Source organism: Stenella coeruleoalba, assembly GCF_951394435.1.
Source record: "Stenella coeruleoalba genome assembly, chromosome: 15".
NCBI classification, from domain to species: Eukaryota; Metazoa; Chordata; class Mammalia; order Artiodactyla; family Delphinidae; genus Stenella; species Stenella coeruleoalba.
This window is the reverse complement of record NC_137161.1, coordinates 79,213,033-79,228,820: the sequence shown is the minus strand read 5'-3', so window position 1 is coordinate 79,228,820 and position 15,788 is coordinate 79,213,033. Positions and strand designations below refer to the sequence as shown.

The following is a 15,788-nucleotide window of genomic DNA, read 5'->3' as shown; positions in this document are numbered from 1 at the left end:
TCATATGCTTATTGACCATCTAAACATCTTCTTTCATAAGGTTTCTGTTAAGGTCTTAGGCCCATTTTTTAGCTGGATTGTTTGTTTTCTTATTGTTGAGTTTTAGGAGTATATTTATATGTTTTAGATAACTGTCCTTTATCAGATATGCCTTTTGCAAATATTTTCTCCCAGTCTGTGGCTTATCTTCTCATTCTCTTGACAATGTCTTTTGCAGAGTAGAAGTTTTTGTTTGTTTTTGCTATGTTGGGTCTTAGTTGCTGCACACGGGCTTTCTCCAGTTGCGGGCGAGTGGGGGCTACTCTGTGTTGCGCGGGCTACTCACTGCTGTGGCTTCTCTTGTTGCGGAGCACGGGCGCTAGAGCACGCAGGCTTCAGTAGTTGCAGTGTGTGGGCTCGGTAGTTGTGGCTCATGGGCTTAGTTGCTCTGCAACATGTGGGATCTTCCTGGACCAGGGCTCGAACCCATGTCCCCTGCATTGGCAGGCGAATTCTTAACCACTGCGCCACCAGGGAAGTCCCAGAGTAGAAGTTTTTAATTTTAATGAAGCCCAGTTTATCAATTATTTCTTTCATGGATTTTGCCTTTGGTGTTGTATCTAGAGTTATCACCATACTCAAGGTCATCCAGGTTTTCTCCTTTGTGATCTTCTAGGAGTTTTATAGTTTTGCATTTTACATTTAAGTCTTTGATCCATTCACCTTTTACTTTTTTTTTAATATAATCCATTTAAAAATTTTTTATTCATTTTATTTATTTATTTTTGGTTGTGCCGGGTCTTAGCTGTGGCTGGTGGGCTCCTTAGTTGCAGCCAGCGGGCTCCTTAGTTGTGGCATGGGAACTCCTAGTTGCAGCATGCATGTGGGATCTAGTTCCCTGAGCAGGGATCTAACCCACGTACCCTGCATTAGGAGGCGAATTCTTAACCACTGCACCACCAGGGAGGTCCCCACCTTCTTGATCCTCATACATTTTCACATGAAGTATAGTTGTCTTTGATGATGAGCATATTTTTGCTTTTTCTACTTCTCACTACTTTCTGATTTTTCTATAATGAACAAGTATATCATAAAATATGAATTTTCATAGAAAATTAATACATTATGAAATACTGTCATCTACGGCATTGATGTTTTTAAACTCCTTTGATTACTCAACTCTCTTTGGTGCCCCTTGAGGCACCTTTCAAAGGATTCCTCTATGCTAGAGGAAGTAGATGCACTTAGAAGAAAATGTAGAAGTCAAGACTCACGTGGAAGCCACAGTTATTCAGTTTAAGGTTCTTTGTGCCCCATTTCCCTTTTCTTTTGTGTATAATGGGGAGTTGCCAGCATCACTCTGCTAAGCCTAGCTTCTGCCCAGGCACCTAGGACATGACTGCATGGGCAGACTCCATGGGAAGGCTTCTTCTTTACCAGCTGGGTTTAGTCCCATTTCAAACCCCCATCCCAGGTATAATACCATAGATGCTTTTAGTCTGTTGAAATCCATCTGGAGGAGGTGTTTGTTCTCCTGTGTTTAGATAGAGAAACAAAAGGAAGGAGATAGCCCATAGTCAGACTGTGATTACTAAGGATGGGAGACTTAAGGTTCTTAAATGAGAAACATCGTCCAGAATTTACCCGAAGGATGTTTGTACACAAGATGATACTGTAAGAATGTTCATCGAAACATAGTTTACATAGAAAAACTTGTCTACAATTAAAACACACAACAGTAGGGAGCTGGTCTGGTAAATTACAGTACAGACTTATAAGGTACTGGGTAGTCACGAAAAATAACGATACAGAAGAAAATTTAATAAGATGGAAAAAATTGCAGTATATTAAGTGAAAAAAACCATATTGATCCCATTTTATCTTTTAAAATAAAGGTGGAGCACAGAGGATTTCTAGGGCAGTGAAACTACTCTGTATGATACGATAATGGTAAATCCATGTCATTATACATTTGTCAAAACCCATAGGATGTACAGCACCAAGAGTGAACCCTAATGTAAACTTTACTTTGGATGAAAACAATGCGTCAGGTTCACCAATTATAACAAATGTCCCACTCTGGTGAGGGATGTTAACAGTGGAAGAGGCTGTGTATGTGTGGGGACAGGGGGGACATGGGGAATCTGTACTTTCTGTTCCATTTCGCTGTGACCCTAAAACTCCCCTAAAAAATTAACTCTGTTTAAATTGAAAAAATAACATTGTGAACCCCAAAATGTTAGCCATGATTGTAGCTGGTGGTTAGGTTAAGGGTGATTTGTTTGCATATGTACTTTTTTACATTTTCCAAATGTTCTTTCTAATTTCATTTTTCAATGTATATCAACATTTTATTAAAATTTTTCCAAATTTTTATTGTGGTAAAATACACATAACATGAAATTTACTACCTTAACCATTTCTTAAGTGTACAGTTGAGTGGTATTAAGTATGTTCATATTGTTGTATAGTCATCTCACCATCCATCTCTGAAATTTTTCATCTTGTAAAACTGGAAATCTATATCCATTAAACAATAACTCCCCATTCCCCTCCCCACCTCCAGCCCCTAGAAACCACCGTTTTACTTTCTGTCTCAAGATTTTTTACTAATCTAAGTACCTCATGTAAATGGAATCATACACGATTTGTCCTTTTGTGACTGGATTATTTCACTTAACATAATGTACTCAAGATTCATTCATGTTGTAGTACGTGTCAGAATTTCCTTTTCAAGACTGAATAATATTCCGTTGTATGAGTATATCACATTCTGTTTATTCATTCATCTGTCGATGGACACTTTGGTTGCCTCCATGTTTTAGCTCTTGTAAATAATGCTTCTATGCACATGGGTGTGCAAATATTTTCAAGATCCTTCTTTCAATTCATTTGAGTATATACTGAGAGATGGAATTTCAGGATCACATGGTAATTCTATTTGTAGTTTTTTGAGGAGCTGCCATACTGTTTTCCACAGTTGCCGTACCATTTTACATCCCCACTAACAGTGTCCAAGGGTACCAATTTCTCCACATCCTCCCCAGCACTTTTTTTTTTTGATATTAGCTTTCCTAATAGATGTGAGGTGGTATCTCATTGTAGTTCTTTTTTTTAATTTTTGTTGGAGTATAGTTGCTTTACAGTATTGTGTTAGTTTCTACTGTACAGTAAAGTGAATCAGCAATATGTATACATGCATCCCCTCTTTTTTGGATTTCTTTCCCACTTAGGTCACCACAGAGCACTGAGTGGAGTTCCCTGTGCTATATAGTAGGTTCTCATTAGTTATCTGTTTTATACATAGTATCAATAGTGTATATATGATTCTATCTGGTGGTTAGGTTAAGGCTGATTTGTTTGCATATGTACTTTTTTATGTTTTCCAAATTTTCAACAGTGGATGTATGTTATTTTCATACTCACAAAAAATATATATTCTTTCAAAAAGAAATCCTGGCTGTAGATCCTTCAAACCAATGTTCTTCGTGTTGACACCCCGCTTTCTTTCCTCATCCTGAAAGGGCCACCTGAGTGAGGGGTATGGGCAGCTTTGCAGCATCTACCTCAAACTGCTGAGAACGAAGATGGAGTACCACACCAAAGTGAGTCTTTGCGACAATCCTGCTGCCACTGCCAGCCATGCACTCCCCCCGCCCCTGCTTCCCCCACCTCCCCGCCCTGTCCCCTCACACCTGGCTGGGCTTAATTGTCAGGTTTTCCAGGTAATGAGACAGCCTGGCTTCTTAGGGAGTGTTCACACCATATCCCAGCTATGTAAGAGGAAACATTTTATAGAGTAACTGCAGTCAGGCCCCTGGGATGTGACAAGGGGCCTGGGATTTTGGCCCAGGTCTTCTGCACCTTTTGTTCCCCATTTTGCAAATAGAAAGAGGAACCTGATCCACCAGGTGGCCTTATAAAAATACTTCAGAAACACTGACTTGACTGTTAATAGAAACAGCGCCTTCCATTTATATAGTAAGTTTCCACACAGGACCTTCTAATCAAGATATGACTTTAGCTGATATTTCTTTTTTTATATAAGATTTTTTTATATTTATTTTATTTATTAGTATTTATTTTTGGCCGCGTTGGGTCTTCTTTGCTGCACGCAGGCTTTCTCTAATTGTGGCGAGCAGGGCCTACTCTTCGTTGCAGCGCGCAGGCTTCTCATTGCGGTGGCTTCTTCTGTTGCGGAGCACGGGCTCTAGGAGCGCGGGCTTCAGTAGTTGTGGCTCGCGGGCTTTAGAGCGCAGGCTCAGTAGTTACGGCGCGCGGGCTTAGTTTCTCTGCGGCACATGGGATCTTCCCGGACCAGGGCTTGAACCCGTGTCCCCTGCATTGGCAGGTGGATTCTTAACCCCTGCGCCACCAGGGAAGCCCTAGCTGGTATTTCTTACACACTTAATGCATGTAAAACTGTGTGCCAAGTGGCATATAAGATTAAGAAAAAAGGGTCTACTCTTTAGGCGTTTACAGATCTGTCGGAGAGAGAAGCTTATACACTTGCAGTAGCTGTGTAATAGTGCCGGGCAGGTATGTGTGCCTGCAGAAGAGTGCCAGGGATGTTTTGAAATGATGGAGGGATATGGCATCCTAAAGGGCAGAATGAAGGAAGTGGGTCTTGAGGTGGTCCTTGAAGGGTGGGTATGAGGCACATAGGAGGTAAGGAAGAATGGCATGCCAGGTGGGAGGGAAAATGGCCAGAATTAGGGAGCTGGCGGTGGAAATGGAGAAGGGGACCAGGTCATCATGATGTCCAGACTGAGTGAGGAAGTAAATGCGACCAGAAGGATAAAGGCACCGGCCTGAGTCTCTGAGGCAGATGAGCAGGGGTGGTGGGCCTGAGGGCAGGAAGGGGCGGCAAGGCAGAGCGCTGGGTGTTACAGCCAGAGAGGGAGGTGCCGGCGTGGAGGATTTCTTTCTTCAGAGCCTGAAGAATTCACACTGGCATTTAGAGCCCCCTTGGTGGACTGGCCACCCGTCTCTCTGTGCTCCCCTCCACCTGCCCCGCTGCCCTGTGCTCCACCCGCTCCAGACAGACCACACCGAGGAAGAGAGCAGGATCCAGATACCTGACAGCTGATGAGCCCACGTAGCTTCCCCTGACTGTGCGGGTGCTTGATGTAATATTCTCCAGCCTTCAAGTTTATTTTACTGATTATGTTTTGCTAAAGTTAATGTGAGAATGGGTTTGCCTGCCCTGAGCTCACAATAGCCGCTTCAGGAGATGGCCAGAGGGCAGTGGGAAGCCTGGATAGTATTCAGAACAGATTGGAAATAAGCAAAGGCTGCACTGCCTGCATGGTGTGGGTGTCAAGTTGAAGACCGACCGCTCTCACACGCTCGGTGTCATTGCACCACAGAGAAGATGTCCATGGCACAGGCTGTGAGCGAGGGGCCCTCCCCCGGGTCCCAGGGTTGGGATGAAGCCTTCGCCTATGATGATGGGCGGTGGGTGTTCTTTGCCGTGAACCAATCACAGGACCTGTGTGTGCGTGTGTGAGGCTGTGAGCGCTGCCACACCTCCCCAGGGAGCATGCAGGCACCTGTACCAAGCAGAATCCACCTGCTGCAGCCCGAGCTCAGCGGGGCTGGCTTGCTTGATGTCGGCTTAGTTGGTCTGTATAGAGAGCTCTTGAGGTGCCCTGTTCTGACTTCCTCTGCCTCCCTTCCAGAATCCTAGGTTCCCAGGCAACCTTCAGATGAGTGACCGGCAGCTGGACGAGGCCGGAGAGAGTGATGTTAACAACTTGTAAGTGGCTGTCCTCACATTCTGGACTCGATGAGAGAGAAAGCTTGGGTAGATGCTGTCACTTCCGGTTAGGGTCACAGAGGGCCTGAGGGCAAGGGCAGTGGCTGGGGTGGGGACTAAAGCCCCTGAGTGACTTGACCTTGGGGCCACTTACTCCTGGCGCCTCCTCAAGAACCCTTCCAGGGCGCTTCCCACTCCAGGCCTCCCTTCTCTGTGCCCCTCTGCCCTTTTTCTTTGCTGCTTTCACTGTTGAATTCGCCCTGCTTGATCTTCCAATGGCCTTAATACCCACTTAGGTCGGGGCTAAGAATTGAAGCTGGTGTGTGTGTGTGTGTGTGTCTGTGTGTGCACGTGTACATTGGCGGCAGTACAGGGCTTGGGGGCCGGGACAGGTGGAGCACTGGCCTCGGGCCGTGGAGTATAAGCTCTCTTTCCTCTTGGGTCCAGTTTCCAGCTGACAGTGGAAATGTTCGACTACCTGGAGTGTGAACTTAACCTCTTCCAAACTGGTGAGTCTCTCCCTCCCGCCTGGCCCAGGCTTTCCTGGGCATTCACCTAACCCCCAGCCTGGTTCCCTGCTTGGACCAGCTGGCCTAGCCCCTGTCTCCATACAAGTTGTGCAGTTCAGGGCCAGGGAGATGGAGCTGCCCACACTGTGTCTGTTCTCTTGGCCCTGGTGCAAGGAGGGGCTGAAGCCCAAGGGCATTTTCACGTGAGTGGAAAGACTGCGATCCCCACCCTGCTGACCTCCCCGCTAAGCCCAGGCCTCCAAGAGTCCAAAGACAGTTCCGGCCTCTGACAGACCCTAGACTGTGGCCCCAGCACTGGCTGGTCCTTTGGCCCAGGCTTGTGTGCTGCTCAGGTGGGCTGGCCCTCAGGGTGTATTTCTGCCCAGGTGGCCTGTGCAGTCACCCTTTCTGCCCCAGCATCCCGTGATACCTGGCTCTGTTTCCATATGCATTGATCACTTGGGTTATTAGCAATAGATGCTGAGCTCCTCCTCAAAAATCAGGAACCATGCCTGCTCATCTCTGTTCTAGCCCCATGCCTGGCATATAGCAAGTGCTCAACAACCAAGTTTAGAATGCTTGCTTTCTGCATGAACAGCAGTGAAGAAACAACAGGTGGACAGAGTTCATAAAATGTTGTCAACGGGCTTCCCTGGTGGTGCAGTGGTTACGAATCTGCCTGCCAATGCAGGGGACAAGGGTTCGAGCCCTGGTCCAGGAAGATCCCACATGCCGCAGAGCAACTAAGCCCATGCGCCACAACTACTGAGCCTGTGCTCTAGAGCCAGAGAGCCGCAACTACTGAGCCTGCGCTCTAGAGCCTGTGCTTCCAACAAGAGAAGCCACTGCAATGAGAAGCCCACGCACCGCAACGAAGAGTAGCCCCCGCGCGCAGCAACAAAGACCCAACTCAGCCAAAAATAAATAAATTTATTTTTAAAAAATACTGTCGACATCCAGCTGAATGCTCTGGAATTATCTGGGGAGAATTAGCTAGAGTTTTCTAGAGAGAGCTCCCCCAAGTCTTCGCACAAACTCTTCCATGGTTAAATGGCGGTGGTTTTCTCATCCCCCAGAGAGCAGTGATTCGGAATCAAGAGCATCCTCTACACGTTTCCCCACCTGCCCCCCATCCTCAGTCACCTCTTGTGAGCCACAGAAATCGAGAGAGCTGGTATTAGAAGAAGTCTGTCCAGCTCCTGAGTCCTAGTCTGTGACCCTGTAAGATTGGGACCAGAACCTTCGGAAGGAGGCCCTGCATTTTCAACTGCGGGAAACGTGGGCCAATTACAATTAACATTTATTTGGTGCCCTTGCAGTGATTCTCAAAGTGTGGTCCCTGGACCAGCAGCATCGGCATCACCTGAGAACGTGTTAGAAATGCACACTCTCGGGTCCCACCCCAGACCTTCTGAATTAGAATCTCTGCGGGTGGGGCCCAGCCATCTGTTTTAACAAACTCCCCAAGTCTGCACTGTCTAACAGCGTTGCCACTGGCCACGTGTGACTATTTAAATTAATTACGATTAAGTAACATTCAAAAGTCAGGGCCTCCGTTGCACTCACCACATTGCAGGCACTCAGCAGCCACACGTGGCTAGCATATTGGACACACGTACAGAGCCTTTCCATCATCACAGAATTCTCCTGGAGTGATCCTATGGGGGGATTCTGATGCATGCTACAGTTTGAGAAGCGCTGAGCTAGAAAATAGTTTTCAACCCTGGCTGCATATTAGAATCACCTGGGGGGCTTTTGAAACCCCCCACTAATGCCCCCACCCTACCCCAGACCAATTAAAAAAGAAGGGGGCATGGAGGAGTTGCAGGCAGACATTAGTAGTTTTCAAATTTCCCCAGGTGATTTTAATCAATCTCAAAGCAAATGGGAAGGACCACTGCACTGTTGCCATGAACTTTATAGGACATTCTCATTTAATCCTTACGAGACCTCCTTACAAGACCCTTAAGAGGTATGTGCTATTAGAACCATCTGCATCTTACGGAAAAGCATCTGGAGGCACAGAGAGGTTGAGTAAGTTGCCCACGGTCACACAGCTCTAGATGTTACTAGATGCCAAGGGGCATTCCTGGAAAGCGGCAGGCAGGCTGTGAGATGGAGCGGCCTGGGGTTCCTTGCCAGCGTGGAGCCTAAGGAAGCCAGGAGATTTGGGGATGGCCGCCTCGCAGTGACAGCTGCTTTTAATTTGTGTCAAGAAGAAAAGCTGCCTTTTAATTAGAACCGTTTGGGTTTTTTGGTTTTTTTTTTTCTTTCACTTGACAGACTAAGCCTGTTAACAGGGACTAGTACAGCCAGGGAAGGCCGAACACAGTGGCTCTGGGCTTTCCTCCGGGGCAGTCCCACTCGCTGAGGGACTGCAGGGAAAGTCGGTGCCGGCCACGTGCAGGGTCTCCGGAGGCGGTGGGCAGCTTCTGCAGGGAGGAAATCAGCCCTGGCCAGTGGTGTGCACTCAGGGTCCATGGCCAGGCATCTAGGTGCTTGGTTTAGGAGCGAGGGGCAAGGGGCAGGGGGTTAACGTGGAGGGGTCTGTGGGAGCAGCTTGCTCTCTGGAGCCCAGGAGAGTGGAGGACAGTGCTTCCGTTGACCGGCTCCCCCAAGGACCTCCGTCAGCCTTGATCCTGATGGTTCGTCCTCGTCCTGGCTCCTTGCCCTGGGTCCTTGTAGCCTCTCCTCCAATTGTCCACAGGGTTCCTGCATTTCCCCCCTTGTGGTGTTCCAAGAACCCTGTGACAAGCCAGCAGGAAGCCAAGGCTGAATTATTTCTTCGTGTTCTGATCAATGTTTGATAGTTTCCCCACATGTGTTCTCTTGCACAACCAGATTGGGTGCTTCTCAGGGTCAAGATCACCGTGAGACCAAGTTCATGCCTGAGACAGAGGGCTGAATTGGCTGTCAAAAGCCCCTTTCGATCCTGAAATACTGATTCCCCATAAAACGGAGGGCTTCCCTTGAACAAGAGCCCACCTCCCCATTAAATCAGAAACCTTAAAAGGGGATGTGTTCTTCCTGCCCATATGGGAGGGAGGTGGGGGAGGAAGCATGAAGCTCGTCAGACCGGAAGGAGGCATTTGGGATGCTCCCCCCGTAAATCCCTCCCGCCGGGCTGTGCACAGAGTAGAGCAAGTTCATTTCACCTGTTTGTGACACACAGAGCATCTTGACTGCCAGGGCCACAGGCTCCTGGTCTAGCCGTCGCTGGCCACAGGGGCTCTGGCTTTTAACTCACCATCTCTCAGCAAAACCGCTTCTTGGCTTTGTGGCCACCTTCAAGTTACTTACTCCCCTGTATGATGGGGATACTCTTAGCTACCCCATAGGAGTGTTGAAAGGGTTAGATGCATCACATGAGATCATGATTGCACAGAATAGGTCCTCGTGTGTTAGACTCCTGCCTTCTCCCGTCTGAGAAGGTCGCCTCTAATTTCCTAGCTCTGCTGCCTCTCCCCTTTCTGTCCCCTAGTGTTCAACTCCCTGGACATGTCCCGTTCCGTGTCAGTGACGACAGCCGGGCAGTGCCGCCTAGCCCCGCTGATCCAGGTCATCTTGGACTGCAGCCACCTCTATGATTACACTGTCAAACTTCTCTTCAAACTCCACTCCTGTGAGTATACGGGGCTTGATCTCTGGAAACTTCTGGCCGGAAGGAGGTTCACAGCCTGAGGCTGTCCCTGGAGGGAAGCAGCTCCCCCCAGTGCCCTTGGCTTTCTGCTCCTGACCCAGAAGGCCCTGGAGCTCCCGGCTGTCTTGAGAATAGAAGAGCAGGGCCAAGCCTTGCTGTGCTCAGGGAAGCACCTGGCCTGCCACAGCCGTGACTCAGGTTGGTCCTCACCCTCCACCTCCAGCTCTACCACATCAACATCCATATGTGTCATGTACGCTGCAGACCACACAGATGAGGACAGACCCGGCCTAGACCCACAGGAGCAAAGGCGGCCGTTTCCAAAGAGTTCATCAACGCAGTCTCTTTGTACAAATGGCTTTTGTGGAGAAATGTAAAATATAGAACAGGGCTGCTCAAATCAATGGAAGGCCACACCTCCCCTAGCCACAGATCCTTGGGATAGTTTCGCGGAATGTATTTTGGAAACTACTGGTCTTGTGGACGTTCTTATCCGTTTATGTGCTTCTTCTTTTTTTTTTTTTTTTAGGAATATATATTTTTTTAACATCTTTATTGGGGTATAATTGCTTTACAATGGTGTGTTAGTTTCCGCTTTATAACCAAGTGAATCAGTTATACATATACATATGTTCCCATATCTCTTCCCTCTTGCATCTCCCTCCCTCCCACCCTCCCTATCCCACCCCTCCAGGCGGTCACAAAGCACCAAGCGGATATCCCTGTGCCATGCGGCTGCTTCCCACTAGCTATCTACCTTACGTTTGTTAGTTGCGCTTCTTATTTAAAACGATGTGTGTGGGTGCTGCTTCCTCAGGGTCTGCATCGTTAAACCGTATCCCCGATGAATCTGATGTGGGTGGTCCCTGGGTCACACTGTGAGGTGGCCATCGTGAAGGGTACACACATTCAGAGTGCACGGATGATGGAAAACCGAGAAAAATCAAGACGCAAATGGATGTTAGCAAGGTTTTATTGCGGAAGTCTAGGACAAGGGGTACTCTGGAACAGGTCACTGACGAGGAGGAGTCTGGTTATTTAGACCAGAACAAGGGAAGCAGCATCACTGTCATTAACGTAGGAGGGTTTCATGGGAGGGAGGTTGGAATTCCATGTTCAAGGGTTAGAAGGGTTTTGGAGCAGGGGGGCGTGTCTGAAGGAAGCAGAGAGGGTAGACTAAATGCCAAGAAAAGAAGGCAGGCAGTTGCATAGAAGCTCTGAATACAGATGAACTTGTTCCTAAGATACTACAGAACCAGTTGCGCACTAGGACATCCCCACTTCCTTCTATAAAGTGGTGAGTTGTGATAAGAGACAGGTAATTATTTGGGTTTAAAGGCCTTCTTTAAAGGCAGAGCAATACACAAGACCTTCGAGAACTGTGTGGTCAGGGAAAAAGGGATGCTCCATACAGTATGTGCTTTTCTGAAAATAAATATTTTCTTTTAGAATAGATTTAGATCTACAGAAAAGTTGCAGAGATAGTTCAGAGAGTTCCCATGTACCCCTGAACCCAAGGGTCTCAGTCCTGCAGTCTTTGCCTGTCTCTGGCAGGCTCTCTGCATCTCTCCAGACTCATGTCTGTGCTGGGCCTCACCCAGTGTGCCCAGTGCACACAGCCCCCCGGAGAGAGCCCCCCTCTGGGGCCTGCCGTGGTCCACCCTGCTGCTTGGGTCAGGTCACCGCTGCTGTAGTCAGCGACGTAACTTCCATCCTGCTCTGTCGAGAGTGGCTTGCAGTCCGGGAGCAAACAGAAGGAAAGATCTGACTGAGAAGTAGCCCCAGAGTCCCTGCTGGCCCCACTGGGCCCTCTTGGTTTCCCAGGGCAACTCTAGGTCAAGAATGCCTTCCTGCAGGGCTGGCCCCCAGCCCCAGGAGGGATGGTCCCTTCCCGCTGTGTCTTGCCTGCCCTCTGGTCCTCCTATTCCCTCTTAGTCTTTTCCAATTTCTTCCAGGTCTTCCAGCCGACACCCTGCAAGGCCACCGGGACCGCTTCATGGAGCAGTTCACAAAGTAAGCGGCTTCAGTGAGAGAAAGGAAGGCGAATCTAAAAGTGCTATGAAGTCAATTAATCCGTGCAGGAAGCACTTGCTTTTAAATCATCGAAGGGTGAGGGTATCTGCTTTAATGCTTTAAAAAGCAAAGGAAAAGAAGACGGCAGCAAACCTACCAATGGCTGGGGAAGCTATCGGTTCTCTAATAAATCTCATAGAGAAAGACAGTTTCATTCATTCAGTCATCCTGCTTTATTCCCAGGGCTTCATCCTCTTCCATTTTTCTTCTCCCTAAGTTCTCATGGTTTTATACCGTATACATGCTGACAGCTCCCAAAGATATAACTCCAGCCCAGCCTTACCTCTGGATTCCAGGTTCACATCCCCAGTGGTCTATTTGACATCACTATACCAAACTTACATCTCAAACTAAACTCTAGGTTTTCTTCAAAAATCTTTTCCTTTCCCTTCTATCTCAATAAATGCTGCCCACCATCCACTTAGGACAGAGATCTGGAACTCACCATTTTCCTCATTCCCCACGTCCAATCTATAAGCAAGTTCAGATGATAATTGACAAAGAGGTCTTGTCTCTGGTCATATATCCCATCTCTTCCACTTCCATTGCTGTCTACCAGGACCCTCCGATATGGACGGGATGCTCTGGATTTCAGCTCTTGCCCTCTGCAATCCTATCCCCACCCAGCAGTTAGAACGACCTTGTAAAAATATAAATCCCTTGCTTACAACCTTTCAATGGCTTCTGATTACACTGAGAATCAATTCGAAGCTCCTCTCTGTGGTCTGCAAGGCCCCTACATGATCTGGCCCCTGCCCGCCATCTGTGACCTTGTCTCCAGTTCTCCAAGTGTTTCAGCCACGTAAGGTCCTCTTCCAGTTCCCGGAACATAGCCTGCGCTCAGAGGCTTAGCACGTGCTGTTCCCTGTCCTCAGGATGCTCTCCTCCCAGCCTGGCCAGCTCCATCCAGGTCATCTTCAGTCACCTCCACACAAAGGCAGTCTCTGGCCCCGCATTTGGGGTCTTTTTGCCTACCTTCTGCTCCTCCGACCCCACCCTCATATTCTCCATCACAGCACCCTGTTTACTTCCTTCCTGGTTCTTAGCATGACTTTTTTTGTTTGACTGTCTTGCCCATTATTGTACCTCTAGCACCTGATTCACAGCAGTCAATTAAGCCTATAGCATTCAATCATGTTTGAATGAATTAATAAGCTAATCAGCTAGTCTAGAAGAGGAAGAGCTTCTCTGACCAAAGGGGAAATTATTCTGGTGCATTTGGGAAAGAAAATTGGTGACGAGATGACAAGTCCAGCTCATCTTTCAATTAAGCATGCCCCAAGAAGAAGGGATGGAATGGAGGGAGAGACAGGAGGATGGGGCCGGCGAGGCGGGGGGGGGGGGAAGCATGAGCATGATGTTTTCCTTGTTAATTTCTTCACCCTTGACTGCAGGAAAAGCGTCGCCCCCCCCACCCCCAGGATCCCAAGCTTAGGCTTCTTTTGCTGGTTCCTGAGCAACAATCAGAGAGGGCAAGTTCGGGGTTGTGCTATCCTCCCCGTTTCCTTGTTCCGTCTGAAAAGCCTCGTATGTTTATTCTATAATAAATGACTTATTAAATGCTAGGAGACAGGCCCTGGGGCTGATTTCCTGGAATGTTAAATTCCAGTAGCTTAGGAAAGCAGCAGAGCCTATTACTGTTGGCTCCAGCCCAGAAAGCAGGGAACGTGTGGTCAGGTGATTCTGTTTCCTTTCATTTTTTTGAGCTTATAAAAGCATTTCCCATGCGTGCCGCCTCACCTTCTCTTCCACAGACACGGTGGCTGAGGCCTCAATGTCCCCGAATTCGGGGAAAGCAACAGTGATGTCACAGGGACAGTCCTAACCCTGGGGTCTGAAGGGTTATCGTGAGACCCCAGGAGTTTCGCTTATTGGGCTGAGCTGGAGAAAATTCTGTGCTGCAGAGAGAGGGTGCTGAGATCCCTGACCCTCTTTTATTATATCTCAGAAAATATGTCTGGTGCCCTCAGTTTTGTTGGCCTTCCGTGTTTAGATTCAAAATGGAGACTTGAGGAAGAGAAAAAATTGGGGTTTATTTATTCCCATATCCATCCAAGATTAGGACACAGTATAAATGGTTTTTCTTCAACCAATATTGCTGAGTAATTCCATGCCTGGTACTACTTTATTTTTATTTTTTAATTAATTTTAATCGGAGTATGGCTGCTTCACAACGTTAAGTTAGCCTCCGCTGCACAGCAAAATGAATCAGCCATACACGTACAGATATCCCCTCCCTTTGGACTTCCCTCCCATTGTACCACAGTGCATTAGGTAGAGTTCCCTGTGCCATACAGTATGTTCCCATCAATTGTCTATTTTATACATAGTATCAATAATGTATATGTGTCGATCCCAGTCTCCCAATTCCTCCCTCCCCACCCCTTTCCCCCTTGGTATCCATACATTTGTCCTCTACGTCTGTGTCTCTATTTCTGCTTTGCAAAGAAGATCATGCATACCATTTTTCTAGATTCCACATGTATGCGTTAATCTACGAGATTTGCTTTTCTCTTTCTGACTCACTTCACTCTGTATGACACTCTCTGGGTCCATCCACGTCTCTATTAATGACCCAATTTCGTTCCTTTTTATGGCTGGCCCGGTACTATTTTAAACCTAGTTCAGCAGGGCCCAGTCTCTGCCTTCTAGAAGCTTATAGTCTAGTTGAGGAGATAACAAATAGCGCTCAAATAAGGTGAATTCATTAAAAAGAGATCTGCCTTAGTAATTAAGTTCCCTTCCCTCTTCGTATCATTAGTGGGTTTATCCTCAGAAATTTATTTTAATATTACTCTAAGCCAAACATTGCTAGGAAGACACATCTGCCAAACAACAGCATATATTCTACGGTGATGCAGAAATTAGTTTTTGGACTGTCTACTCTTCCAAAGGATTTTGTGGTTTGAATTACTCTTCCCCCAATCAGTGAGGACTGGCTATAAATAATCTCTCCCTGCAGCATCGTAACTGCATCCTAGCACCATGGAGCCCATCTCCTTGGCAGCCTGTGCCCGGGGGCTGGACAGGCAGTAGGAAAGCAGGGTGTCCCCTCCCCGGGGCTGGTGAAGGCCCCCAGCAGCCCTCAGGCCTTTCTCCACCCTTAGGTTGAAAGATCTCTTCTACCGCTCCAGCAACCTTCAGTACTTCAAGCGGCTCATTCAGATCCCTCAGCTGCCAGAGGTAAGGCCACACCCAGGGAGCTGCTGAGTCCTGGAGGCTGTCTTAGAGGCTGGCAGGTGGGCAGGGTCTGAGGATGTGTCTTCCCTTTTCAGAACCCACCCAACTTCCTACGAGCCTCCGCCCTGTCAGAGCACATCAGCCCCGTGGTGGTGATCCCAGCCGAGGCCTCATCCCCTGACAGCGAGCCAGTCTTAGAGAAGGATGACCTCATGGACATGGATGCCTCCCAGCAGGTGAGGACCACTTAGGAGGAAGCTCAGGCCTTCCCGTTGCCCCCGGGGAGGGCAGGAGGACCTGGGACAAGTTCAGCCACCTTCTAACCCAAGCGCCGTAAGTGGACCTGAACCAGATTAAGAAAGTATCCGTTCCCACGTGTCACTCGTGAGACCCACGCTGACCTCTCTGGGTCTCTAACCTTGTCCTTACTCCTTTCTGGTTGCCGCAGAATTCATACGACAGCAAGTTCGATGACATCTTTGGCAGCTCCTCCAGCAGTGATCCCTTCAATTTCAACAGTCAGAATGGCGTGAACAAGGACGAGAAGTGAGTCCGGGCTGTGGAGTTAAAGCACATGGTACAAAAGCTAAGTTAAGCCGTGATCTCACTTGCCACACCCAACCAAAGAGGAATTCTTGGGCTTCTTCGG

The 15,788-nt window shown here is 48.0% G+C and overlaps 1 protein-coding gene across 3 annotated transcripts in view; it reads left to right on the top strand.

Moving 5' to 3' along the window:
* The window catches only part of HIP1 (huntingtin interacting protein 1), a 153,117-nt gene that overhangs the window by 109,898 nt on the left and 27,431 nt on the right, over positions 1-15,788 (top strand). For 2 of the 3 annotated variants that reach the window (XM_079943700.1, XM_079943699.1), the window contains exons 5-12: positions 3,504-3,584; positions 5,661-5,737; positions 6,185-6,246; positions 9,728-9,868; positions 11,842-11,899; positions 15,067-15,142; positions 15,235-15,375; positions 15,588-15,685. In XM_079943700.1, the coding sequence (XP_079799826.1) occupies positions 3,504-3,584; positions 5,661-5,737; positions 6,185-6,246; positions 9,728-9,868; positions 11,842-11,899; positions 15,067-15,142; positions 15,235-15,375; positions 15,588-15,685 (734 nt within the window). Of the gene's footprint in view, positions 1-3,503; positions 3,585-5,660; positions 5,738-6,184; positions 6,247-8,823; positions 8,892-9,727; positions 9,869-11,841; positions 11,900-15,066; positions 15,143-15,234; positions 15,376-15,587; positions 15,686-15,788 lie in introns of those variants that run through there. The other variant, XM_079943701.1, reaches the window with a different exon arrangement.